General features: G+C 61.4%; 15 protein-coding genes across 15 annotated transcripts; 9 read left to right on the top strand and 6 right to left on the bottom strand.

Moving 5' to 3' along the window:
* Positions 1-205: 205 nt before the first annotated feature.
* Positions 206-1,963, top strand: OSTLU_52000 (MFS family transporter: hexose; the record flags this gene model as incomplete). Its single annotated transcript, XM_001422668.1, has 3 exons — positions 206-898; positions 1,052-1,359; positions 1,522-1,963. The coding sequence occupies 3 exons, from the start codon at positions 206-208 to the stop codon at positions 1,907-1,909; spliced, it is 1,389 nt and encodes a 462-aa protein (XP_001422705.1). The 3' UTR covers positions 1,910-1,963.
* Positions 1,964-2,598: 635 nt separating this feature from the next.
* Positions 2,599-3,731, top strand: OSTLU_25861 (predicted protein; the record flags this gene model as incomplete). Its single annotated transcript, XM_001422667.1, has 1 exon — positions 2,599-3,731. One exon carries the CDS (start codon positions 2,599-2,601, stop codon positions 3,490-3,492), a length of 894 nt encoding a protein of 297 aa, XP_001422704.1. The 3' UTR covers positions 3,493-3,731.
* A 209-nt stretch (positions 3,732-3,940) lies between these two features.
* Positions 3,941-4,558, top strand: OSTLU_19031 (predicted protein; the record flags this gene model as incomplete). The annotated part of the gene is made up of 1 exon (XM_001422666.1): positions 3,941-4,558. The coding sequence occupies one exon, from the start codon at positions 3,941-3,943 to the stop codon at positions 4,556-4,558; it is 618 nt and encodes a 205-aa protein (XP_001422703.1).
* A 56-nt stretch (positions 4,559-4,614) lies between these two features.
* OSTLU_29463 (predicted protein) lies at positions 4,615-5,055 on the bottom strand (the record flags this gene model as incomplete). Its single annotated transcript, XM_001422505.1, has 1 exon — positions 4,615-5,055. The coding sequence occupies one exon, from the start codon at positions 5,053-5,055 to the stop codon at positions 4,615-4,617; it is 441 nt and encodes a 146-aa protein (XP_001422542.1).
* Positions 5,056-5,923: 868 nt separating this feature from the next.
* Positions 5,924-6,445, bottom strand: OSTLU_29462 (predicted protein; the record flags this gene model as incomplete). Its single annotated transcript, XM_001422504.1, has 1 exon — positions 5,924-6,445. The coding sequence occupies one exon, from the start codon at positions 6,443-6,445 to the stop codon at positions 5,924-5,926; it is 522 nt and encodes a 173-aa protein (XP_001422541.1).
* Positions 6,446-7,004: 559 nt separating this feature from the next.
* Positions 7,005-9,710, top strand: OSTLU_94078 (predicted protein; the record flags this gene model as incomplete). The annotated part of the gene is made up of 1 exon (XM_001422665.1): positions 7,005-9,710. The coding sequence occupies one exon, from the start codon at positions 7,005-7,007 to the stop codon at positions 9,708-9,710; it is 2,706 nt and encodes a 901-aa protein (XP_001422702.1).
* Positions 9,711-9,783: 73 nt separating this feature from the next.
* Positions 9,784-12,754, top strand: OSTLU_52010 (predicted protein). The gene is made up of 3 exons (XM_001422664.1): positions 9,784-9,838; positions 9,985-10,065; positions 10,246-12,754. The coding sequence occupies exons 1-3, from the start codon at positions 9,830-9,832 to the stop codon at positions 12,700-12,702; spliced, it is 2,547 nt and encodes an 848-aa protein (XP_001422701.1). The 5' UTR covers positions 9,784-9,829; the 3' UTR covers positions 12,703-12,754.
* Positions 12,755-12,789: 35 nt separating this feature from the next.
* OSTLU_29459 (predicted protein) lies at positions 12,790-13,038 on the bottom strand (the record flags this gene model as incomplete). Its single annotated transcript, XM_001422503.1, has 1 exon — positions 12,790-13,038. The coding sequence occupies one exon, from the start codon at positions 13,036-13,038 to the stop codon at positions 12,790-12,792; it is 249 nt and encodes an 82-aa protein (XP_001422540.1).
* Positions 13,039-13,233: 195 nt separating this feature from the next.
* OSTLU_5299 (predicted protein) lies at positions 13,234-14,472 on the bottom strand (the record flags this gene model as incomplete). The annotated part of the gene is made up of 2 exons (XM_001422502.1): positions 13,234-13,869; positions 14,284-14,472. Coding segments are annotated over 2 exons (825 nt in total), but the record flags the coding sequence as incomplete, so codon positions are not given.
* A 376-nt stretch (positions 14,473-14,848) lies between these two features.
* Positions 14,849-15,208, bottom strand: OSTLU_43531 (predicted protein; the record flags this gene model as incomplete). Its single annotated transcript, XM_001422501.1, has 1 exon — positions 14,849-15,208. The coding sequence occupies one exon, from the start codon at positions 15,206-15,208 to the stop codon at positions 14,849-14,851; it is 360 nt and encodes a 119-aa protein (XP_001422538.1).
* A 1,536-nt stretch (positions 15,209-16,744) lies between these two features.
* Positions 16,745-17,125, top strand: OSTLU_29456 (predicted protein; the record flags this gene model as incomplete). The annotated part of the gene is made up of 1 exon (XM_001422663.1): positions 16,745-17,125. The coding sequence occupies one exon, from the start codon at positions 16,745-16,747 to the stop codon at positions 17,123-17,125; it is 381 nt and encodes a 126-aa protein (XP_001422700.1).
* A 386-nt stretch (positions 17,126-17,511) lies between these two features.
* Positions 17,512-20,097, top strand: OSTLU_25858 (predicted protein; the record flags this gene model as incomplete). Its single annotated transcript, XM_001422662.1, has 1 exon — positions 17,512-20,097. One exon carries the CDS (start codon positions 17,512-17,514, stop codon positions 20,095-20,097), a length of 2,586 nt encoding a protein of 861 aa, XP_001422699.1.
* A 337-nt stretch (positions 20,098-20,434) lies between these two features.
* OSTLU_89724 (predicted protein) lies at positions 20,435-21,091 on the top strand (the record flags this gene model as incomplete). Its single annotated transcript, XM_001422661.1, has 1 exon — positions 20,435-21,091. One exon carries the CDS (start codon positions 20,435-20,437, stop codon positions 21,089-21,091), a length of 657 nt encoding a protein of 218 aa, XP_001422698.1.
* A 22-nt stretch (positions 21,092-21,113) lies between these two features.
* Positions 21,114-22,175, bottom strand: OSTLU_19024 (predicted protein; the record flags this gene model as incomplete). Its single annotated transcript, XM_001422500.1, has 1 exon — positions 21,114-22,175. One exon carries the CDS (start codon positions 22,173-22,175, stop codon positions 21,114-21,116), a length of 1,062 nt encoding a protein of 353 aa, XP_001422537.1.
* A 446-nt stretch (positions 22,176-22,621) lies between these two features.
* On the top strand, positions 22,622-23,479 carry OSTLU_19023 (predicted protein; the record flags this gene model as incomplete). Its single annotated transcript, XM_001422660.1, has 1 exon — positions 22,622-23,479. The coding sequence occupies one exon, from the start codon at positions 22,622-22,624 to the stop codon at positions 23,477-23,479; it is 858 nt and encodes a 285-aa protein (XP_001422697.1).
* Positions 23,480-23,698: the final 219 nt, after the last annotated feature.

Here is a 23,698-nt window from a genome sequence, read left to right as displayed (position 1 = left end):
CGACGTCGGCGGCGGGGCGCGCGCGCGGCGACGCGCGCATCATCGCGCGCATCGTCGCGCGCGCGGGCGCGCGGCGACGCGCGGCGCGCGATGGTGCGCGAGGAGAGACGACGAGGCGCGCGACGCGCGCGTCGGCGGTGACGATGGGGAAAACGCGACGACGCGCGCGCGCGAACGATTCGCGGCGCTGGAAGCGGAACGACGGATGACGACGGAATCGCGGCGAGGCGCGGACGTCGGGCCGGGTCTCGCGCCGTCGGCGGTCGCGGCGAGTCTGGGGGCGTTTCTGTTTGGGTATCACACGGCGGCGTGCAACGCGCCGCTGAGCGCGCTGGCGCGAGATTTAGGATTCGCGGACGATGACTACGTGAAAGGCGCGGTGGTGTCGGCGTTGGTGATCGGAGGCGCGATCGGAGGGCTCACCGTGGGTGGGCTGAGCGATAAATACGGGCGGAAGTGGGCGTTGACGGCGACGAGCGCGCCGCTCGCGCTGGGGACGATGCTGAGCGGGATGGCGCCGAACGCGGTGACGATGATCGCGGGGAGGTTCATATGCGGACTAGGCGTGGGAGCGAGCTCGCAAATTGTGCCGCTGTATCTCAGTGAAATCGCGCCGCCGGCGTTGCGGGGGACGCTGAACGGATTTCGAAGGTTGGCGTACGTCTTCGGTTGTTTGGCGGCGTTTCAACTCGCGGCGCCGCTCAAGGAGACTGGAGGGGAGGGTTGGTGGCGACCGATTTTCTACGATGCGGCGATACCGGCGCTCATGCTAGCCGTGGGCGCGGCGTTCGTGGCGCAAGAGACTCCGGTTTGGCTGCTGACGCAGAGTGATGAAAAGGCGGCGGAGAAATCTCGACGTTCGCTAGCGATTTTGCAGAACATTCGCGGCCGCGCCGCGGTGACTTGGCAAAATTCTTTAAGAAGCGCGTTTAGCAGCTCGCGTTCGTTAGACGACGACGATAGTGCGTCGACGTCAATCGATGCGGAAGTTAGCGCGTCCTCAGCGGCGGAGAAACCTGCGAAATCAAAGTTGTCTCGCTCGAGACGCAAGGAACAAAAATTATCGACGTGGTCGGAGCTGATTTCAGACGACAAAAATCGTTTACCACTTTCGCTTGGCCTATCGCTGTGCGCGCTGGCTGCATTCTCGGGATCAAACACAGTCATATTCTACGCATCCACTGTGTTCACGAGCGTGGGAATAAATAATCCAGAAATTTTGACTTGGGCGGTGGGCGTGCCGAACGTCGTCGGTGGCTTTGTCGCGCTGGCCCTGTCAGACAAAATGGGTCGTCGACCTCTTCTCCTCACTTCATTCGGAGGCATGAGTGCGTGCTTGGGCATTTTGTCTCTCGCCGCGTATCTCACCCCTGCGAACGAGCTAAGCTCGTTTTGCGCCAACCCAGAGCTTGGCGTGCTCGTGGGAAAACTGAGCCAACAAATCGACGACGGATTGTACTCGTATCCCACGATGGCGAGCGCTCAGATTTGTGCGGATTTTGCCGCACTGTCGCCCGCGAGTGCGGGACCGGCACAACCCGAAGCAGCAGTCGCGCTCGTCACAATCCCATTGTACGTTTTATTCTTCTCTCTCGGCGCAGGTCCGATTCCGTGGCTCTTGTACAATGAAGTATTCCCCACCCGCATTCGCGCTCGAGCCGTTTCGGCGTGCACCGCTCTGAACTATGTATCAAACTCAATCGTCGGTGCAACCTTTCTGCCGATGGTTGGCGCGTACGGATTGAGTGGATCATACGGTTTCTATACTCTGCTGTGCGCTAGCGGATACGTTTTTGTCGATCGTTTCATCCCCGAGACGAAAGGTTTGCGCTTGGAAGATGTCGAGTCGACGTTGAAGAGACACGCGCGCAAAAGATCGACGTCGCGCTCAAAGTCCATCGATGAATAGCTTGGTCATGAATAGCTTTGATGATTCTTGTAATCTTTATTTGTACTACTAGTTCTCGGAGGGTGTTACGCGCAGCGGTTGGATTCTCGTTTACAGCGTGCGCGCCGCGCGCGCCGAGCGAAGGCGCGGTCATCGACCGCGGTGGCGACGTCGTCGACGTCATTCCCACCGCGGCGTCACCCGCGCGCGCCCGATCGCTCGGCGCGTCCGATCTCGCGCGCGTCGGCGCGCTCGGGACGCGCGGCGTCGTCGTCGTCGGTCGAAGCAATCGTCGCGCGACGACGCCGCCGTGGCGTCCCTTATCGTCCTCATCCGCCCGCCGTCGGCGCGGCGTGATCGATCGTTCGCACGTTTGCGAACCCGCGCACGGCCGCGCCGCGCGCGGTCGTCGCGGCGACGCGTCCGGGCGTCGTCGCGCGCGCGGTCGTCGTTCGTCGCGCGTACGCGTCGGCGTGGCCTTCGACGAGGAGCGTTCGGAAGAAGGCGTCCACGACGTCGAGCGCGCCCCAGAGGGCGGCGACGAGCGAGAACGGGCGCGCGGCGACCGCGCCGTCGCGCGCGACGTACGCCATCGCGCGCGCGGTCGTGCGGTCGCGTCGTGCGGTCGCGCGGGGCGTCGAGTCTCATTGCGGCGAAGTGAGACACACACGGACCTAGTACGAACCCGCCGCCGCCGGTCCCGTCACACGATGGCGCGCCCTCGCGCCGACGACGCGCGCGCGTCGAGCGCGGTGGCGACGAGGTCGTGCGTGTTCACCGTCGCGCTCCACCCGTCGGCGCTCGCGGACCCGCTCGCGGGCGCGCGCGCGGTGCTCGACGCGATGAAGATGCGACACGTGGACGCGCTCGGCGGCGTGCTCATGGCGTACGACGACGAAGCGCTGTGCGGCGCGCGACGACGCGAGCGCGACGACGACGGCGACGACGACGGCGACGATGAAACGTCGACGTCCGAGAGCGACGACGCGGAGGCGGACGACGACGACGGGCGAGGAGGGTTCGGAAGGGTGCTGCACGCGAGCGGGCACGTGGACGTGCGCGTGCGAGCGCGGTGCGAGGTGTTCACGCCGGTGAAAGAATCGCGCTTGGTCGGCACGGTGAATAAGATCGCGCACGATTTTATCGGAGCGTTGGTGCTGGATAGATTTAACGTCGCGATCGCGGCGGAAAATATACGGGAGGAGTTGGTGTCGTCGAGCGACGACGGGTGCTGGCGAAGCGCGTGGGACGCGACGCACGTGATAAAGGTCGGGTCGCAGATCGTGTTCACGGTGAAAGCGGTGACGGAGAGCGATGACGTGGTGTTGCTGAGAGGGGCGATGAAAGATCCCGCCACGGGCGAGCGCGAGTACGTGGCGAGATCGTCGAGTGGGATCACGAGCATCGAGCGCAAGCTCGTCGCGCCGGCGGATTCGGATTCGCGGCGCGAGAAAAAGTCGAAAAAGGAGAAGGAGAAGAAGGAGAAGAAGGAGAAGAAGGAGAAGAAGGAGAAGAAGGAGAAGAAGGAGAAGAGAAAGAGCGAGAACGATTTAGAGAAGAGCGACGGGCGCAGCTCGAAACGCGCGAAGGATTCGCCGTCGTAGTTTTTGTCAACGTCACCGTAGCGCCGTACGACGAAACGACGAACGCTCCCGTCGCCACACGCGCGCGCGCTCGGTCGCGCTCGGCGCTTTAGATCGCGCCATGGCGTACCCTAAAAAGCTCAGCGCCTACATGGCGTACTCCAACGCCAATCGCGACGAGGTCAAGCGCGAGCTCATCGCGAGCGGCGTGGAGAAGCCGTCGATCGCTGAAATCGCGCGCGCGATATCGCTTAAATGGAACGCGATGTCGGACGAGGTCAAGGCGGTGCGTGAAACACACGTTTTAGCGCGCGATGCGACGCGCCGTCGTGAGAACGCGCGCGACGACGAGATGAACGACGATGCGATGCGATGATTTGACAGGCGGGTTGAAAATTTGAAATTTGAAGCGACGACGCGCTTCGCGGAGGACTGACGACGCAAGCGATGTCATCGCGCGCGATAGAAAATGAAAGAAGACACCGAAAAGGCGTACGAGGCCGCGGTGGCGGCGGCGGTGGCGCGGGGTGAGGTGCCGGAGGAGAAGACGGCGGACGTCGACGGTAAACCGGCGGAGAACGACACGGTTTTGCCCGTGGCGCGCGTGAAACGAATCATCAAGCTCGATAAGGATGTCAAGCAAGCGTCAGCGGATGCGATTAAGTGCGTGACGAAGGCGACGGAGCTGTTTTTAGAGGGCTTAGCCGTCGGTTCACACGCGGGCATGCGCGCGGCGAAGAGAAAAGGCGTGCAGTACAAGGATTTGGAGAGCTTCGTCTTGCGACGGGGCAAGTATGAATTTTTACACGATCACGTGTGGGCGATGCGGCCGCGAGAGGGAGAGAAGGGTGATGACGATGACGATGATGATGACGACGATGACGACGACGACGCGCCGTCCGCGAAGAAGGCGAAAAAGTTGGCGGACGCCAACGGTTCGAGACGAGTGACAGAATTTTTCAAACCTGGCGAGTCGCCGACGAAGAAGCCCGCGAACGACGAGGACGAAATTGTCATCGACGCGGCGCCGACGCAGACACAAACGGCAGCCGCTGTGATCCCCGAGACAGAAATTCAGACGCAATAGAGTGCGATTAGCCATCGATGTTGTTTTCAAAATCAATCAGTTCTAGAAACATCGCGTCAAACGACGTTGAGCGCGAAACTATCGACGGCGCGATTCATGATTTCCTCGACCTCGTCGAACCTCGAGCTCACCGCCGACGCGTGCAACTTAACCACACGATTGCCCACAAACGTCACCACCACGCGACTTCGGCGCTGAATGCTATCGAGCACGTCCCCTTGCGGCCCGACGCAGATTTTCGACCCTCCCATTCCTTCTTCGATTTTCGCCCGGCACACCTCCGTCTCGTACGAAAACACGTAATACTTGCGCCCATCCGGTCCCTTCTTCACTCGCGCGTCGTCCATCAGGGCGAACGCCATCGTCCCCGACCTTCCATTCTCCACGCCCCCGATCACCCCGAACGACTCCAACGCTTCCACCGCCGCGCGTTCGTTCGCCGTCAACGCGTCCGCCACCGACTTGGCGTCCGCGGCGTCCTCTCCGCTCGACGCCATCCGCGCGATCTCCGGGCTCACCGTCTCCACGCGCACACTCACGGTATCGATAGTTTTAAAATTCCCAATCATCGCGATCGTCCGTCCCGACGTCGTGGCGCTGTCGTCGTACGCGCGATCGATCGCTTTGACCCAACGCGTCGGCACGTCGAATCGAAGCGCCTTCGCCGCCTTCCCATCGAACGCCTCGTATTCGTACCCCGCCTCTTCCGCCGCCGCGATCGTCGCGACGAAGCGCCGCGCGGCCGTTCGCGCGCCCGCCGCGTCGTCCGCGCGCTCGATCGTCTTCTCGCGTCGAGTCGCCGTCGCCGTCGCCGTCGCGCGCTCCGGCGCCGCCGTCGCGTCGCCCGCCGCGCTCAACGTCGTCGCGGTCGCCACGGACAGGACGAGCGCGGCGAGACGCGACCCGAAACAATTCGTCTCGCCGCGGTCGTCGCGCGCGCCGCGCACCGCGCGCGTCGTCGCGCGTCGCGCGTCGACGCGTCGCCAACGCGGCCGTGCGACGGGAAACCGTCGACGCCGCGACGCCGCGCGCGCGTCGCGGCTCGCGCGCGGCGGTCGCGGACACCGCGCGGCGAGCGTCGCGGCCGGCATCGTCGTCCGGCGCGGGACGCGTCGTCGCGGGACGCGTGGGGGTGTGGCGGAGATTCGTCGTCGTCGTCGTCCGCCGAGCGAAAGCGAAAGAATGGAACAATTGCGCATCTACAGAACAAACTCTAAGTCTGGGAGCGATCGACGCGGTCGACATCGTGCGTCGTCGAGCGCCGCCGTCGCGATGGTTTTACGAATCCCCAGAAATCATCGTCGCGTCGTGTGTCCGCCGCGATCGAGCCTCGCTCGCGACGTTCGCCCTCGCCTCGCCGTCTCGTCACGGAAGCTCATCGTACACCCCCTCCACGCGCCTCGCCCCCGAGCTCCGCGCGACGTTTTGCCAATACGACGCCTCGTCCGCGTCGGCGTTGCACCCGTATCCCACCAATAACATTTGCGCCGCCAACGCCGCCGCGTTCGCGTCTCCCTGCTTCGCGTTCCTCAGCGTCTCCACGTACCACCTCGACGCCGCGTCCAGCACGCAATCCCTCAATTTCCCCTTCGTCACCGGTTCCATGTCATCCTCCACCGCGAACGCTCGCATCTCGTGCGTCGCGTCGTGCGCGAAGTCTCCGTTTTCGTCCTCTTCGCTCGTCGTCGTCGTCGTCGTCGAGCTCCCGCTCTCCGGTCGTCCCCGCGCTCGCTCTCGCTGTCGCTTGTGCTGTCGCGCGTGACACTGCTCGCACAAATCGTAATCCTCGCACCGCTCGCACACCCACCGCCGGCGCAGGATCGGCAGGTCGCCGCACGCGTCGCACGAGTACTGCAGGCTCGGGCACAGCACGCTCGGTTCGTACATGTTCTCCACCGTCGCGCGCGCTCGCGCGGCGCGGCTCGCGTCGTCGCGCGCGCGCGCGTCGGCGCGATCGCCGCGTCGCGGTTCTTCGCGCGTCGTCGCCCGGTCGCGCGGTCGTCTGGCGCGCGGTCGCGCGATCGACGGCCGTCGCGCGCGGCGCGGGGGCGATTTCGCCAAACGACGGTTTTTCGACGGTCGCCGCCGGAGGGTTTAAAAAACGACGTCGCGACCCTTCGTCTCCCGCGGCGCTTCGGCGCGCGGCACAGCGCGACGACGGACGCGGCGACGGATCGCGCGCGCGACGGATCGGGCGCGGGTGAAATAAAATAATCGCGCGTGCGCGCGCGCGCGAGAGAGCGAGGGACGCGACGCGACGCGACGCGCGAGGACGAGGGAAGAGAAACGGCGAATGCGCGCGCGAATCGATGACGCCGGCGACGGCGACGACGACGGCGACGGCGACGGCGGCGGCGACGGGAGGAAGGGACGTCGACGTCGAGCGCGGCGCGAGCGCGCGGTGGTGATGATGGGGCTGCGCGCGGCGGCGATCGCGGTGGTGATGATGCGCGGCGCGGAGGGAGGGACGCCGACGTGCGCGTACGCGGCGAGACGAGAGACGTGCGGGCTGGGCGCGCGCCGAGCGGCGTTCGACGTCGTCGGCGATGCGAGGTGCGACGCGATCGAGGGCGACGCGATGTGCGCGATGCGGTCGAACGGGGTCGTGTTCGAGCCGACGTCGACGCGGCGGGCGATGATGACGTCTCGAGGGGAAGAGAACGGCGCGATGGCGCTCATCGGCGAAGGCGACGGGACGTTTACGATCGAGATGCGGATCGTTCCGGATTTTACCGCCACGACGCCTGAAGAACGACAGCCGCTTTTAGTTTTCAGTTTGAACGACGATGAGACGTCGTGGGCGCACACCGGGTGCTTTGAGGGATATTACATGTCGATTTGGATTCAAGATGGATTTTTGTCGACGAAGATGCGAGTGACGCATTCGACGCACCCGTTCGAGTGCTCGTGGGATGACCACATGCGTCGAGGGCATATGGGCATACCCAGGCTGTCGCACGGAGATTTAAATCACGTCGCGCTCGTGTACGACGCGCAAGGCATCCGACTCTTCCTGAACGGCACGAAAGCGTTTCCACCCGTGGATTGGTTCTTCGAGAGCCCGGGGGGCGACGCCGTCTCCACGTGGAACGCGAGCAGATCTCGCATTGCCGTCGGCGCGTACGGCGATGACGCATTCGCAGGGATAATTTATGGCATTAACATATACGACTACGCCCTGAGCGACGATGAGTTAGCGATATCCGCGAACGCGTCGCTGGAAAATTCCAAACCGTTCGCGATTTCGCAAAACGTCACGTGCGAGGAGGACGACTCGGTGGACGCAGAACTCGTCGCATACGACGCGGACGGCGACGATGTGTGGTATCGCATCACATCGTTACCGAAACGAGGACATTTATATGACGTTCACGCAAACGGGGACGCGATCGAAATCCTTTCTGCGCCTCACTCGCTTGCGAGCGCGTCGGTGCGATTTGCGCCGGCGCCGAATGATTTTTCGATTGAAGGCAACGCTACGGCGCTCTTTGATTACGATTCGTTCGAGTTTGATGTGAGCGACGGCACCGAAGCTTTTGGTAGCGCGTTTGTCCACATTCGAGTAACGAACGTGAACGACGCACCGGTATCCACAGGGTCAAACGTCATCGCTTATCGCGGCGTGCCCGCGATCGTGCGGCTTGTCGTCGAAGACATCGACGCGACGTGTCCTCAGCGCGCCATACTATGCCGCGGTGATCGTGTGACTTCCGTGCACATCACTCGAGAGCCAGCACTTGGGAGCCTGTACGCGTGTGATGATGTGGAGGGAGCGAATGCGCTGCGCACCGGCGCGAACGTCACCTCGCCGAATGCGACGTGCTTGACGTACGTTTCCTTTGCTTTGGGTGAGAGCGATTCCGTGGCATACGTCGTTGTCGATGAGAACGGCGCGCTGAGCGACCAAAGCGAAGTGATGTTTTTTCTTAAAACGCCGTGCGCGTTGCTCGATCGCACCCAAACCGTCAGTGAAGACGAAGGCGGGATCATTCGAGTCACCGCGGCGTGCGTGGGCGAGTCGTTGTCGTCGCTCGCGTTCTTCGCGACGGTTACGACGGCGCCGAGGTACGGCGAGATTGTCGGTGACACGGACGCACAGCTCAGTGCGATGGCGTGTTCAAGCACGCAAAACGCGACATGCCAGGCTTGGGCGGCGAATACGTCATCGTTTACGGCGATTGGTCACGCGTGCGCGTGCGGCAGCTTTACATACGTTCCCGAGCGCGACTACTTCAACATCCCCAGCGTAGATGTATATGGCGTCGAAATGTCACTCATGGGTACGAGAGCCGAGAATTGGAACGTTGGACGGCCTGATACCCTTCGTATGTCCCTGAAGACGTCGAACGGTTGGACCACGGATCCATACGCGGCGTACGTCTTCGTGCGAAACCGCCCCGACGCGCCGACGATTCGGATCGATCAGAATCGTCTCAATCAAATCGAGCGGATCACGCCCAACACGACCTCTTTCGTACTATCCGGAATCATAGACATCGACACTGATCCGGATTACGACGCCTACGCGATGTCGGTGAAGATGTGGAGCCCATCCTCGACCGTGCTCGAGGTGCGAGACGCGAGAGCGGCGCGTCTCGCGCCGATCATCTCCTCGAACCGACGAAACAGGATAGATCTCATCGGTCCGCCATCTGAGATCGCCGCCCTATTTCGTCAAGCGACCATCGCATACGTTCCGCGCGACACAAACACCGCTGCCTTCGAGGACACCGTCAAGCTCCGCGTCGCCGTCGGCGTTCTCCCGACGTCATCCTGCGAAAACCTCCCCGCCGACGTCAAGTGCTTCTTCCAAACCACCGTCTACGCCCAACCGTGCGCGTCCACATCTCCGTTATCCACGCCTTGCCTCATCGAACGCACGATTTACGTCCCCGTCGGCGATTCTCCATCCCACATCGCTCGCGTGCTCGAGGCTCGCGTCGAGCGTCGATCCGTCGCCTCGCGTCGCCGCGCCGTCTTCCTCATCTGGTTCGTTCTCTCCTTCCTCACCTCCGCCCTCGCGTCGCGACTCAAGCGCGCGTTTTGCACCATCGCGCGCCCTCGCGCGTCTTCCACCGCTCGCGACGTCCGCCCGCGTTCGCCCGCGTCGCCGTCGCGCCTCGCGTCGCGCGCGTCGCCCGACATCGAGTAACATAAAAAACACGAACCTTTCGACACTTTCGCCCCGCCGTCGCCGTCGGCCGTCGCGCCGTCACTCTCCGCGCCGCTCGCGCACGCCGACGACGAAGAGACGCCGCCCGATCGCTCGCCATGGTGAAGGTGCGCGAATGTTTCGACGCGATGCGCGCGTCGCGGGCGCCGCGCGCGCGTCGCGGATGCGCGCGCGCGCGCGAACGCGCGCGAGGATGATTACGCGATCGAGCGACGCGACGGACGGGCGACTGACGAACGTTTTCGCGCGATAGTTTACCATCGATGAGCTGCGCAAGCAGATGGATCACAACAAGAATATCCGTAATATGTCTGTGATCGCGCACGTCGATCACGTACGTCGGCGAGGCGAGGCGACGCGCGAATCGATGCGACGGATTGATGATTGATTGGGGTTACGACACCGCGGGTGACGGGACGAGGCTGAACCCTAATGCGAGGCGACCGCACGCGCACGCGAACGCGGACGCGTGAGACTGACGAAAATACGCGCGTTCGGACGGTGAAATGAATAGGGTAAATCGACGCTCACGGATTCTCTCGTCGCCGCGGCGGGGATCATCGCGCAGGAAAACGCCGGGGACGCGCGCTTGACGGATACGCGTCAAGACGAGCAAGATCGGTGCATTACGATCAAGTCCACGGGTATTTCGTTGTTCTACACCGTGTCTGACGAGGATTTGGCGCGCTTGCCGAAAGATGTGCCGCGTGATGGTAACAACTACCTGATCAACTTGATTGATTCTCCGGGTCACGTCGATTTCTCGTCCGAGGTGACGGCGGCGTTGCGCATCACCGACGGCGCCTTGGTCGTCGTTGATTGCGTCGAAGGTGTTTGCGTACAAACCGAAACCGTGCTTCGTCAAGCGCTCGGTGAACGCATTAAGCCTGTGATGACGGTGAACAAGCTCGATCGCTGCTTCCTCGAACTCATGCTCGACGGCGAAGAGGCGTACCAAAACTTCTGCCGCGTCATCGAAAATGCGAACGTCATCATGGCTACCTACACGGATGAGGCGCTCGGTGACGTGCAAGTCGCGCCGGAGAAGGGTACCGTGTGCTTCTCCGCTGGTCTTCACAACTGGGCGTTCACCTTGACCGTTTTCGCGAAGATGTACGCCGCCAAGTTCGGCATTGACCAAGACGCCATGATGGGCAAGCTTTGGGGCGACAACTTCTTCGATCCGAAGGAGCGTAAGTGGACCAAGAAGAACACTGGCTCGAAGACGTGCATGCGTGCTTTCGTCCAGTTCTGCTACGAGCCGATCCGTCGCGTCATCGATGCCGCGATGAACGACAACAAGGACAAGCTCTGGCCGATGCTCGAAAAGCTTCAAGTGAAGGATAGGCTCAAGCCCGCTGACTTGGACTTGATGGGCAAGCCGTTGATGAAGCGTATCATGCAAACCTGGTTGCCGGCCGATGTTGCTCTTCTTGAGATGATCATCTACCACTTGCCTTCCCCGGCTACGGCGCAAAAGTACCGTGCGGATACCCTCTACGAGGGTCCGCTCGATGACGCCTACGCCAACGCGATTCGCGAGTGCGATGCCAACGGTCCGCTCATGTTGTACGTGTCCAAGATGATCCCGACCGCCGATAAGGGTCGTTTCTTGGCCTTCGGTCGTGTGTTCTCTGGTACCGTGCAAACTGGCCAAAAGGTGCGCATCATGGGTCCGAACTACGTTCCGGGTGAGAAGAAGGATTTGTACATCAAGTCCATCCAGCGCACCGTGTTGTGCATGGGCCGTCGTCAAGACGCTATCGACAACGTGCCGTGCGGTAACACCGTCGCCATGGTTGGTCTCGATCAGTTCATCCAAAAGAATGCGACCATCACTGGTGAGAAGGATGTCGATGCGCACACCATCAAGGCGATGAAGTTCTCCGTCTCTCCGGTTGTCCGCGTCGCTGTTGAGTGCAAGAACTCGCAAGATCTCCCCAAGCTCGTCGAAGGTCTCAAGCGCCTTTCCAAGTCCGATCCGATGGTTCAGTGCCAAATCGAAGAGACTGGTGAGCACATCGTCGCCGGTGCTGGTGAGCTTCACCTCGAAATCTGCTTGAAGGATCTCCAAGAAGATTTCATGGGTGGTGCCGAAATTCGCATCTCCGATCCGGTCGTGTCCTTCCGCGAAACCGTCAACGGTACCTCGGACCACATTTGCATGTCCAAGTCCCCGAACAAGCACAACCGTTTGTACTTCCAAGCCGTCGCCATGGACGAAGGTCTTGCCGAAGCCATTGACAACGGTGAAGTCACCCCGCGCGATGACCCGAAGACTCGCGGTCGTTTCTTGGCTGACAAGTACGGCTGGGACAAGGATCTCGGCGCCAAGAAGATTTGGTGCTTCGGTCCGGACACCACCGGCCCGAACCTCATCGTCGATATGTGTAAGGGTGTCCAGTACCTCAACGAAATCAAGGATTCGTGCGTTGCGGCGTTCCAGTGGGCCACCAAGGAAGGTGTCCTCGCCGAAGAAAACATGCGCGGCATCAAGTTCGAGATCCACGATGTCGTTCTCCACACCGATGCCATTCACCGTGGTGGTGGTCAAATCATCCCGACGTGCCGCCGTGTCTTGTACGCGTCTGCACTCACCGCGGAACCGCGTCTCCTCGAGCCGGTGTACTTGGTTGAAATCCAAGCTCCGGAGCAAGCGCTCGGCGGTATCTACTCCACCGTTACGCAAAAGCGTGGTATGGTTATCGAAGAGACCCAGCGCCCGGGTACCCCGATTTACAACATCAAGGCGTACTTGCCGGTCATGGAATCTTTCGGTTTCACGGGTACTCTCCGTGCAGCGACTTCCGGCCAAGCGTTCCCGCAGTGTGTGTTTGATCACTGGGATATGCTCAACAGCGATCCGCTCAACCCGGATTCGCAGTCTGGTAAGCTCGTCAAGGACATCCGTAAGCGTAAGGGTAGCAAGGAGAACGTCCCGCCGCTCAACGAATACGAAGACAAGCTCTAATTGTAGGGTCTCAGGAGCAGCTTTTGAAACGTACATCTCTATAATACACAAAAAACTTTCGAATAAAATGCTTTTCGCCTTTTCACCTCACTCGCATCGTCGCCGCACGCAAGCTAGTTTATAACTTAAACGTTCCGCTTCTCGTCTCATATATTCAGCTTCGTGTCGATACGTCATGTATTCCGGATCTCCACGGTACGTAGAAACTTCAAAAGTCGCTCTTTGAAAAGACTCGAGCAGCGTTCTCGGCTTCTTCGCGGAGAACCAGTACGAACACGCGAGCGCTAGTCGAGCCAGGAAGAGAAACGCGCCGGAGATGGCCGACCGTATCGTCATCGTCGCGGCATAGTGAGGTCATTGTATACCAACTTGTCTATTATTCAAAGGAGAAAGTGCTAGAGAGTGCTACAAAGAAAGTCAACGACGCGGCGCGGTCAACCTCGCTAAAGACTTTCTCGATTATCAATCCGTGGGATATCTGAAGTGGTGACCTAGATGATACCATTCCAGAAGTAGCTCGTGATCAGCGTCACATGTGTAGTTGTCACGCCACGTAAGATAAATGATGCTCGCTCTGTAGTGAAAGTAGGTCGAGAGCACGATCAAAAAATGAAAAATGTTGTGACTGCAGCCGAAGAAGTCAAACGATCCTGGGCTCCACCGCTCTGGGATCATCTTGGCGTACAAGAATGCTCCAAACACGTAGCCGAACCCCATAGCCATTTCAAAATAAAATGCTTCCATCATAGGCGTCGGGACGATGTGCCAAACGAAGAAGACTTGCTGAAAAATCGGGAAAAGACCCAGGCAGCCTAGGGCGACGAAGAGAGACGCTCGTAACGGGGCGTACTCCTTCTTCTGAAACGCTCGCATGAACGTAGGGACGACGGTCAAACACCCGAATACCGTAATACCAGTCAAGTACATATCTCTCCAACCGGGAAGACAATAGTATGAGTAGTGTAACATGGGGTAAAAGCTCGCCACGATTAATACGGCGATGCCAAGATAGTCGAAACGCCACATTCGTTCGGCATCAATCTCGCCGACGCAGCAGTACGTGTGACACATCGTGCTGAAGAATAAGCACACGACGGCACCAGTGAGAAAAATATACATAGGCCACCGCGTGACCGGCCGCGCGGGCTCGGGATCGTCTGGCACGAACTTGATGTGTTTCTTCAACTGGCTTAATTTCTTGCGCAACGCTTCCGTCTGGACAGAAATTTCTTCATAATCCTTTCCACCCGCGCGATCCATCGCCTCGAGCACCTTTTGCGCACCCTTCAAACTACGCTTCAGGACTTTTCGCCGCTTTTCCACCTTGAAAACTTCCTCCCCACTCTCCAGATGTTCCGCGAGCTCGTGCGTCACGTCGAGCAAGTCGTCCCTCACTCCGCGCAAAATATCGCGCGCTGTGCTCCCATTTTGCAGCCGCTCGTGTAGCGCGACATCAATCGCGCGTAAATCGTCCCTGTCCCGCCGTATTTCTTGTCTCCATCGCGTGGCGTACTGAATCCTCTCGACTCGCGCCACGTCCGCGCCCGTAACCCAATGCGCGGGCGGCGCCGCCAGCCCCACGCCCGAGTGCGCCGTCCGAAACGTCTGCACGATCAGCGCTGCGAACATCAAAACTCCCAACAAATGACTCCATATGTTCACCGTCTCGTTGTGAAGCATGAATATCGATCGCGTCGCCCCGAGCCACCGCGCGCCGACGCGATAACCGCTCCGCACGTACGGATTCCACACCATCCACTCCGGCGCATCGTCCACGTCGCACACCGCGCAAAACCACGCCGAGCACTTCTTACCATCGTCGTCTTCGTCCGCCTTCGGCAGTCTGAACGGCCCTCGCGCGCGCGTCGCGCGAGATTTCGTCGTTTCGGCGTCGTCAACGACCTCGGGCGTGGCGGCTCGGCGGGCGCGAAGCGTCGACATATCGTCGCGCGCGCTCGACTCGACGAGCGCGAGCGTTCGATGTCTTCCGATCGGCGCGCGGACGGCGCGCGCGGGGATCGGGCGCGCGGGCGCGCGAGTCTGACGCGTGCGGGCGAAACCTCCGCGCGCGGCGAGCGCGCGCGAGAGCGGTTCGGGAAGGAATGATGAATATGACAATGCGAGGCGATGCCGACGCGGTGAGGCGTCATCCGACGAATTCGTAGCACGTTTGCCCGTCGTGATTCTGGATGTTGGTCAAACCGCCGTGACGCTGGAGAAAATCCGAAATGGCGTCGAAGCGAAAGTGGAGCGAGAAATGCAACGAGGTGTTCCCGTGCTTGTTTTGAACGTTTGGATCGGCGCCGCTTCGAATGAGAAGCTTCACGCATCGACCTTGACCGTTTTGACAAGCGATGATGAGCGCTGAGTTGCCCATTTCGTCCCGAGCGTCGAGGGGGACGCCCTTCATGATCAACTTTTTCAGCTCGCCGTATCGACCGTGTCTGGCGAACGAGAAGAGATTTCGAACCTCTGAAATTTTGAACGGCGAGCTTGGCACGAGCATTCTGGGAATCTTTGGCTTCAACTCTGGTCTCTGCGCCGATGACTCGCTGGAATTCGCCGTGATCGGCGGGCTGAGTTGATTCGACGGCGTCAACGCCAAGTCGCGCCCGCGGCGTCTCGCCGCGTCCTCCGTCGTCGCGCCGACGTTCGCGTCGGGCGAGTATTGATCTCGCGGAGCCTCTTGCGCGTGGGTTTCTATCGGCGCTTGGGCAGAATGTGCGTTTCTGTACGCCGAAGGAAAGCCTACTCGTCTCCTGGGCGCCGGTCGCAAATCTTGCTTGGACATGACGTACGGATTCGGCTCGACGCGCACCGGCGCCGCGGGCAGCTCCGGTGGTACCCTCTTCGTTTCGGGCGCGAAAACATCATCGCGCGCGCGGGAAGGTTCCAATATCGATTTCGGCGCCACGCTCGCTCGCACTTCGGGCGCGGTCGGTATGCCGAACGCGCTCTCAATCGATTGCGCGGCGGTCGCCGAACCTTTATTTTCCACGATGGCGTTTATCGCCGCTCCTAATCCCCTGGGAGGTGCGAAGGGATCGGATATCTTTTGCGCTCGCGGCGCGACACTTAGTGTTTCTCGCGCCGATCGCCCTGCGGGCTCAGCCGGCGCGGCGCGCGCTCGGCTTTCCCCCGAATCGCTCTTCAAACTCGACGATTTCAACCGCCGCAAGAGAGCGTCGTGCGGATCAAACGCCCGATCCGTCGCTCCCGCCTCGGGCGCGGTCGATTCTACCGGCTCCGGCGCCAACTCGCTCATGAGCGCGGGTTTCGGCGCCAGCGCCGCCATGCTCACGCGCCCCGAATCCGTCTTCGCCGCGACCTCCGCGACGTCTTCGCTCGCCCGCGAAACCGACGCCTTCTTCGTCAGCGACCCTCTCACGCGACTAAACGCGCTCGCCCTCGCCTCGCCCTCGTCCTCACCCGTCACTTCCCGCAGTCCCTTCCCCTCCGGCGACGTCGTTCGATAATCATCCGCCTCCTCGTACGTCGCGCTCTCCTCCTCGTCCGCCCCCGGCCGCAGCCTCTCCCGCGTCGTCGCCTCCGCCTCCGCCGCCTTCGCCCGTTCCGTCTCCAGATGTCGTTCGATCGCCGTCCGCGTCGCCGCTTCCGTCTTCGCCGACGCCTCCATCTCCGCCTCCGCCTCCGCGATGTCCCGCGCCATGTCCCGCTCGAGCTCTCGCGTCGCCTCGTCGCGCGCTCGCTCGAGCGCCTCCGCCGCGCGTCGCGCCGCGTCCGTCCCCTCGTTCGCTCTCTCCGCCCGTTTCACCGCCGCGCGCGCCATCGCGAGCTTCGCCTCGTGCACCGCGCGAGACTTTCGCGCGTACGTCGCGTACTCGGCGCGTATTCGCGCGACGGCGTCGTCGCGCGTCGTCCCATCCGTCCCCGCGGCCGCGTCGAATTCGATTCGATTCATCACGATTCGTGCCGATCCGCGCGTCGCGCGTCGCGGTGTGTCGGACATCGCGACGCGGCGTCGAATCGAATCGTCGCGACGACCGAGACCGCCGACGCGCGACGCGCGCGAGCGCCGGCGATGCGCGCGAGCGCCGGCGCGGACGACGCCGGCGGTCGCGCCGCCGACGCGACTTCGCGCGAGGGACGCGCGACGCGGGAGATCGCGTTTCGGAATTACGTCCCGAGGGACGGCGCGCTCGCGGCGGCGAAACTTCCCGCGACGACGGCGCCGGCGCTCGACGTCGCGGCGGCGAGGGACGGCGACGAGGGCGCGGTGACGCTGGGACTCGAACCGAACGTCGGGGACGTCGATCCGGGGATGGTGGCGCCGAGACGGGCGAACTGGGATCTCAAGCGAGACGTCGAGGCGAGGCTGGAAAAGTTGGAGCGACGGACGCGAAGGGCGCTGGTGGACGTCGCGCGCGAAGAGGCGCGAGCGCGCGCGGCGATGGACGCGTGAGAGGCGCGCGGGCCGACGCGCGAAGGGCGAGAGGGACGCGGCGACGGCGGGCGAGATGGGTCGTCGCGAGACGGGAGACGACGATGTTAGCCGGGAGGCGAGGGCGACGAGCGACGAGCGACGAGCGAGATATTTTTAGAACGGCGCGCGCGGCGCGCGGGCGAGCGCGCGAGATGGAGGCGTCGGAATCGCGCGAAGACGAGGCGTCGATGCCGCTTCCGGCGTTCGCGGATGACGCGAATAGGGCGTTGGCGAGGGAGATCGAGGTGCGCCGAGGTCGTTCGCGCGCGCTGGTTTCGGTATTTATTCTTTCATCGTAGGAACGCGCGCGATGCGTCGAAGAGACGAAGCGGGAGTGCCGCGAGCACGTCAAGCGGACGGATGTCATGCGCGAACACGCGCGCGAGGTGATGAAGGAGATGGATGGCGTGCGCGAGCGCGCGCGAGGCGCGCGCGAGGCGTTGGAGAGCGAAAAACATTTAGCGCTCCTGGATCGAGCCAATCGTGAGCGCGCGGTGAGCGCTCGCGCGCGGTACGAAAAGCTTACTACGACGCAGAACGAGCGATTCGATGAGTACTCAAGGCGCGCTGAGGCGTACGAGCGAGCGCTGAGTCGATTGCGACTGCGAACGGAGAACGCCGACGTCGTTCGCGACATCGTTCACGACCGCCTCGCTGACGAAGAACGTGACTTGGACGCGCTTCGCGAGTACGAAGCGGAAGACGACCGCGTTTTGAAGACGCTCGAGGCGGCTTTGAGCAAGGTTTCGCACGAAGTGCATAAAAGTCAATCAGACGCCGAGGACGCGGCGTCGACGCGCGCTGCGCTAGCGGGAGAATTGCAACGCGTTCAAAAGTCGTTAAAAGACGCCCACGCGAGACAGATTGAGTTGAACGAAGAGCTTGCAAAGGCAAACGTCACGCTGAGCGATCGGCAAGGATTGATCAAGCGGACGATGCGCGTGAAGGATCAGACGTCAACGGCGCTCGAGGACAAACAAGCCAACTTGCGCGAGCTCAAGGAAACGGCGAAACGCATAGAGCTTTTGAATAAAGCATCACAGTCGAAAGTCACGGTGAAGGAGCAACTTTTACGCCGTAAAACCGAAAAATGTCAAGCGCTCAAATCCGATCTCACGAGCTCGACGCAGGCTCTCGAGACCGCGACGCACATGCGGCGCGCGGCGGCTCGCGGAGCCGAATGCGCGAAAGCACGCCGGTGCGAAGCCGAAGAGACGCTCAAGGCGCACTGTTACGCTCGAGATGAAAAGTCACGCCAGGTCAACAAGGCACAAAAGACGTTGGACGACGAATGCGCGGCTTTGATGACGTCAGAGCGCTGCTTGCGAGAATTACAAGAAGCCCACGACCAAGAAGAATCGACGCTGCGGGACGTGCAAACCGCGCTCGAGCGCGATAAAGATGATTTACTCGACGTCTCAAAAACACTGCACGATCAAAAGAATTCCCAGTGTCGACTAGAAGTGGAGCTAAATGGGGCGATGATGCAGAGCAAAAACTTGCGCGAAAAGGAGCACGCTTTGCAGGCGAAGATTCTCAAGCAGCGCGAGTTGATTTACACCACGTCGTTGCAGCTGCAGCATCTCGAACGCAAGACGTCGCGATTGGAAGGCGTACGATCGAATGAAGAAAGCGAAAAGCTGGAAGCTCTGATTGAATCGTTGAGGCTCGAGCTGGAAGAACGTGAGCGCGAACACGTCGCTCTCGTCGCTGAAACCAAGGAGAACGAGTACAAGGTCGAGCGCACCAGGTTAGAGATGGACGCGCGATGCGAGCAGACGTTGAACGCCGCGCACGCGAGAAGCACTCTAGAGGTCGAAGCGGAGGGAAGCGAGAGACACGAGCGAAGCGTACTCGATGGCATGGAATATTTACAAGTCGAGCTCGACGAGTTACGTTTGCAGCTCGCTCGTCGTCATCGCGTACTCTTCTTAAGCTCAGGGCAGGCTCAAGAGCTCACCGATCGCAAGAAGCAGATAATCGGTGAGCTTGAGACTCAGTATGAATCACTGAGCGACGAACACAGGTCGCTGTTGGCGCATCTCACGACCCTGCAGCAAGACGCACACGCGGCGATAATGGATTTGAACCATCGCGAGCAGCGTCTCGACCACTTACGAAGCCGTTACGATGTCGTTCGAGCGAAGTCGCCGTACGGGGAAGGCGTGGCAATCGACGAACAAAAAGACATCTATGCCATCATAGAACGGCAGCGCGATGAGCTCGTAGTCGAGCGCAAGGAGTTGAGTGGGCTTATCCATTCCGCCGAGTGTGAAGTTGAATCGATGCGTCAAATCCTCGAAGACGCCGAACTTTCGAATTCGAGTCTTCGCGCGAAGCTCGTGCATCCCACGAAAGATGTTAAAGGCGCTTCGCGTGAGGAATGGATGAAAACCGAGGCAGCGTTGGAGAAACTACAAACCGAGAACGATGCGTTGGTGCGTATGCGCGAACGCGCGGCAGAATTATCAAACGCTCTCACAAAACTCAAGACGACGCTCGCGAATGCAGTAGATGAGCACAATGCTCTATCGAATGATGTTGATGCCGCGCAACACACACATGATTCCGCGATGCGGAAGTACAAGTCTCAGAAATCCAAGCTGCGAAGGTCCAGAACCGCCGCCGAGAGTGCCGTCGCGGCGTACCGCGCCGCGATCGGGCTTACCTCGGAGGATCCAGTCACGGTCGCGGAACAGCGCGTTCGCGCGCAACGATTGAAGGAGTCAATTCACAAAGCGAACGAGATCGTGCGCGGATCTGTGACGTCGCAAGCCCTCAAAACTGTTCCTGATTCAGACGCTTCATCCATCGCGCTCAGCCCGACGAGTTCGCTCACCTCCTTCTTCACCTTCGCATCGTCCACGACGTGCTCGAGCGTCGCGAGCGTGTCTAGCGTGTCTAGTAGCCCAACGAGCGCGGGTTCGTCCGTCGTCGTCGCTGACGCATGAGCGTATAGTGCTCACATCTTTCGATGGTTGTTATGAAAGACGAATTTTCACCTTCCAGCAAAGGAAAAACGCTCCAAACGAACGCGGTCGTCATTATCACGCACGACGCAAACGACGCCGCGACAATCGCGCGCGAGAGCCTTCCGACACCATGGCGCAAATGGTACGTTTGGCAACGCGCTCGTGCGCTCGTGCGACGCTGCGCGCGCGCGCCGACATCGCACGCGCGCGGTGGTGTCGATCGCGTGCGCGGGTCGAGCGTTTTTCTCGTACTTTTCCACGCGCGCGTCTCGTGTGACTCGACTGACGCCGCGTCGGCGACGCGCAGGAGGCGATCATGAAAAAACGCCAAGACGCGATCTCGGCGGCGTACGAGGCGCAGTGGAACGGGGGTAAGGGCTCGCATCATCCCGATTACCGCCCCAACGCTTCGGGCCCAGACGTCGTCAAGGCGTCTCGCGAGACCGAGGAACTCTTGATGGCGATTCAAAAGAACGACTTGAAACTGATTTATAACAAAATTGAAGAGGGCGCGGACGTCAACTTTGTCTTCGGTTCGGCGTATGGTTGCGACGAAGGGTACACGCCTCTGATGAGCGCGTGTCATCGAGGACGGTTGGAGGCCGCCAAGGCGCTGCTGCGGTCGGGTGCCGATCCGAATTTCATCAACTCGAACGGCGACGCGACTATATTTTGGGCGATCGACGGTGGTCCGGAGCTCGTCAAGTTACTGTACGACTACGGCGCAGATTTGAACGTGCGAACGGCGAAGGACGCGACGCCGCTCTCGTACGCTCGAGCGATGGGCAAATACGGGCTCGTCGACGAGAAGGGCATTTATCCGGAAGATGTCTTGAAGTTCTACGGTGCAAATGAAATCGGAAGTGAACCACCGTGTCATGGCACTCGCTCGCCGCGAGAATCGTTCGATATCTCCGCATCAAACTTCTCGCGCGATCGTGGCAGTTACCAAAACGAGCCCGAGCACCCGTAGGCACCGACTCGGTCTCGCGCTTTCAATCAAACGCACCTTCTTCGTCCACAAAAACGTTGAGCTCGTTTAACACATCACGCGCGGTAGCGGCTCGTTCGTAATCTTCGTCCAGAACAAAGTTTTCGTACGCCAACATCCAGAATCCAGGCGAGCGATCTCGAATCGATCCGGGAAGGGCGCCATCTATCATCCGAGCGATCGCTTGCGAACCCGCGTTTTGACTCCGCAGCCGATTCACAAAGTCATCGACAGTATCACGTTTGTTCATTCGCAGCGCGCGTTCCTCGCGAACAGAGCACGCGAGCATGACTCTGAGGGTTAATACGTGGTCGAGTACTCGGGTTTCTCGAGAGATCAAGGTGTGAGTCAAAATCCAAACCTCTTCATCCTTACGCGCCTTACGTTTCAGCACGATCTCTCTTTCTGCGCGATAGACATGTGACGCGAGAAGCGCACCACCGAACGTGAACGCAGCGCGTCGCAAGCACGCCATTCCGGGCGTGTACGTCAATCGCCAGGAACCGTCAAAGCACAAGCGATCCACCGCACTCGAGCTCAAGTACAACGCCGGTGACTGGCGCGGATCGATCGCCTCTCGCAACGCCTGAAACACCGGAACGTTCGATTCGTCGTACGTGTCAACGTCGCTGTCCGTCATCAGCGCGCTCGCCAAGACGGGGAGCTTTTTCGAGAGCTTCGCTCGCAATCCGTCGGCGTCGACTGAAATCGAGCACGTCAAAATTTGAGGAGCGAGCGTCCAATCCCGGCTCGCGAGCCCCCCAGATCCCTTGCGCTTACGACGAAGCACGTGCACGATTCGCACCAGCGCCCGTTCATCGCTCTCCGTCTCCGCGAAAATCGGGAACACTCTATCGGACCCGTCGATCACTCGCAGCACGAGACTTCTCGACCGCGCCTCCACGCGGTCGACGACGCAACGCGTCCACGCCTCTTCCTCGCCCGCTCCCGCGCGCGCCGCCTTGGACGAGAGATACGTCCTGTTCAGCGTCCGCGCCGCGTCGTCGCGCGGTCCCACGACGGCGACGTCTCGCGCCGCGCGCGTCGTCTTCGTCCCGGTCCTCATCCGTCGGCGTCCGCCTCGCGGCTCCACCGCGCACCGCGGTCCCCGTCCCGCCCGCGCGTCGATCGCGACGCGTCGCATGTTTCGCTCTCGCGCGCTCGCGCGTCGTCGCGTCGCGCGTCGTCGCGTCGCGTCGCGTCGCCGCCGCGCGCGCGCGACCGCGCGCGTCGACGCGTCTCGACGCGCCGAAAACGTCGTTTCGTTTTCATCGCTGTTTGTATTTTAAAATACGCGATGCACGCGCATCACGCACTCGAGACACTCTGAGAACCATCACCGCGTGATTTATGTGAACGACACACGCTCCGCCGCGCGATCGCCGGTCGCCGGTCGACCGGAGACGGCGCGCGCGCGTCGACACACGCGCGCACGGCGTCGCGCGCGCGCGACGACGCGCGGGACGACGCGCGGGACGCGCGCGCGTCGATCGCCGACGCCGACGCGGCGAGATGTCGCGGTACGGCGTCGATGAAGCGATCGGCGGACTCCTCGACGACGCGCTGATCGGCGTCGATCGTCGCGCGCGCGCGGTCGAAGCGGCGTCGGTCGCGCCGACGCCGCGCTACGGCGGGTCGCTGAGCGAAGACGACGACGACGTGCCGCTCGCCGCGCGCGTGGGCGGTGGGAAACGAGCGAGAGAGCGGGAAGAGACGAACGGGGTGGGACGGGGACGCACGGCGTGGGGATCCTTCGTCGCCGGACAGTTGCCGGGACGAGCGGTGAGCGAGACGTTCGACGTGGACGAAGAAGGACGGCGCGTCTCGACGGAAGCGCCCGCGGGGTGGGATGAGCTGTGTCGGAAGGAGTTTGATGGGAAAAAATCGGCGCGGCGCGCGGTCATGGACTGGTATTGCTCCACGAGCGCGTGCTCGGCGCGATTGATCGTCGATAAGTGGCAGGAGAGCAAAGTGCGGTACGTGTTGCGGTGCTGCCGATCGTTGCCGAAGAGACAAGATAAAAACAACGCAAAGTTAGTGCAGCAGATACAAAAACGGTGTTCGATGGCGGTGTGTTTGCGATACAACAGAGACCAAAACTGTTGGCTCGTCGCCGAAAGCGAGAGCTCGCCGCGACACTCAGCCTTGTGCGAGGACCACGTTCGCCCCAACGTGTCCTCCGCGCTGTTCGCGCAGCATCTCGATGGGATCGAGAAGGTCCCCATCGAGTTCCGCGCCGAATTCGTAGCGCGGCGCTTGAAAGAGAGCGGTCTCAAAGTCACTTCGGGTACGAAGCAGCGCGCCGTGAGCCTCGCGCTCGAGCGCGCCGAACGAGCGTCCGCCGACGCGCCGCGCGCGTCGCTCGCGTAGCGCTTCGCTGTAATATTTCCTCGACGCACCGTCCTATCGCCTTGATAATCAACGAAACGTAGTCACGCCCGGCCCGTCGACGTCGCGCGTCGCCCGTCGCCCCGTCGCCGCGCCCGAGACCGACCGCACAGCGCGACGTTCCCCCACGCGCGCCATGTCTTCGCGTCCCGGCGCGGCGTCCTCCGACTCGGACGCCGACGACGACGCCTTCGTAAAATT

Source organism: Ostreococcus lucimarinus, chromosome 20 (genome assembly GCF_000092065.1).
Source record: "Ostreococcus lucimarinus CCE9901 chromosome 20, complete sequence".
NCBI lineage: Eukaryota > Viridiplantae > Chlorophyta > Mamiellophyceae > Mamiellales > Bathycoccaceae > Ostreococcus > Ostreococcus sp. 'lucimarinus'.
Note: the sequence above shows the minus strand (reverse complement) of the source record. Positions and strands in the feature narration are given on the sequence as shown.

What these genes read in the sequence shown, in the direction of transcription:
- OSTLU_52010 (XM_001422664.1), top strand. An exon ending in TGATCGCGCACGTCGATCAC is followed by an intron (nt 10,066 to 10,245) that starts GTACGTCGGCGA and finishes TGAAATGAATAG; the next exon opens with GGTAAATCGACGCTCACGGA.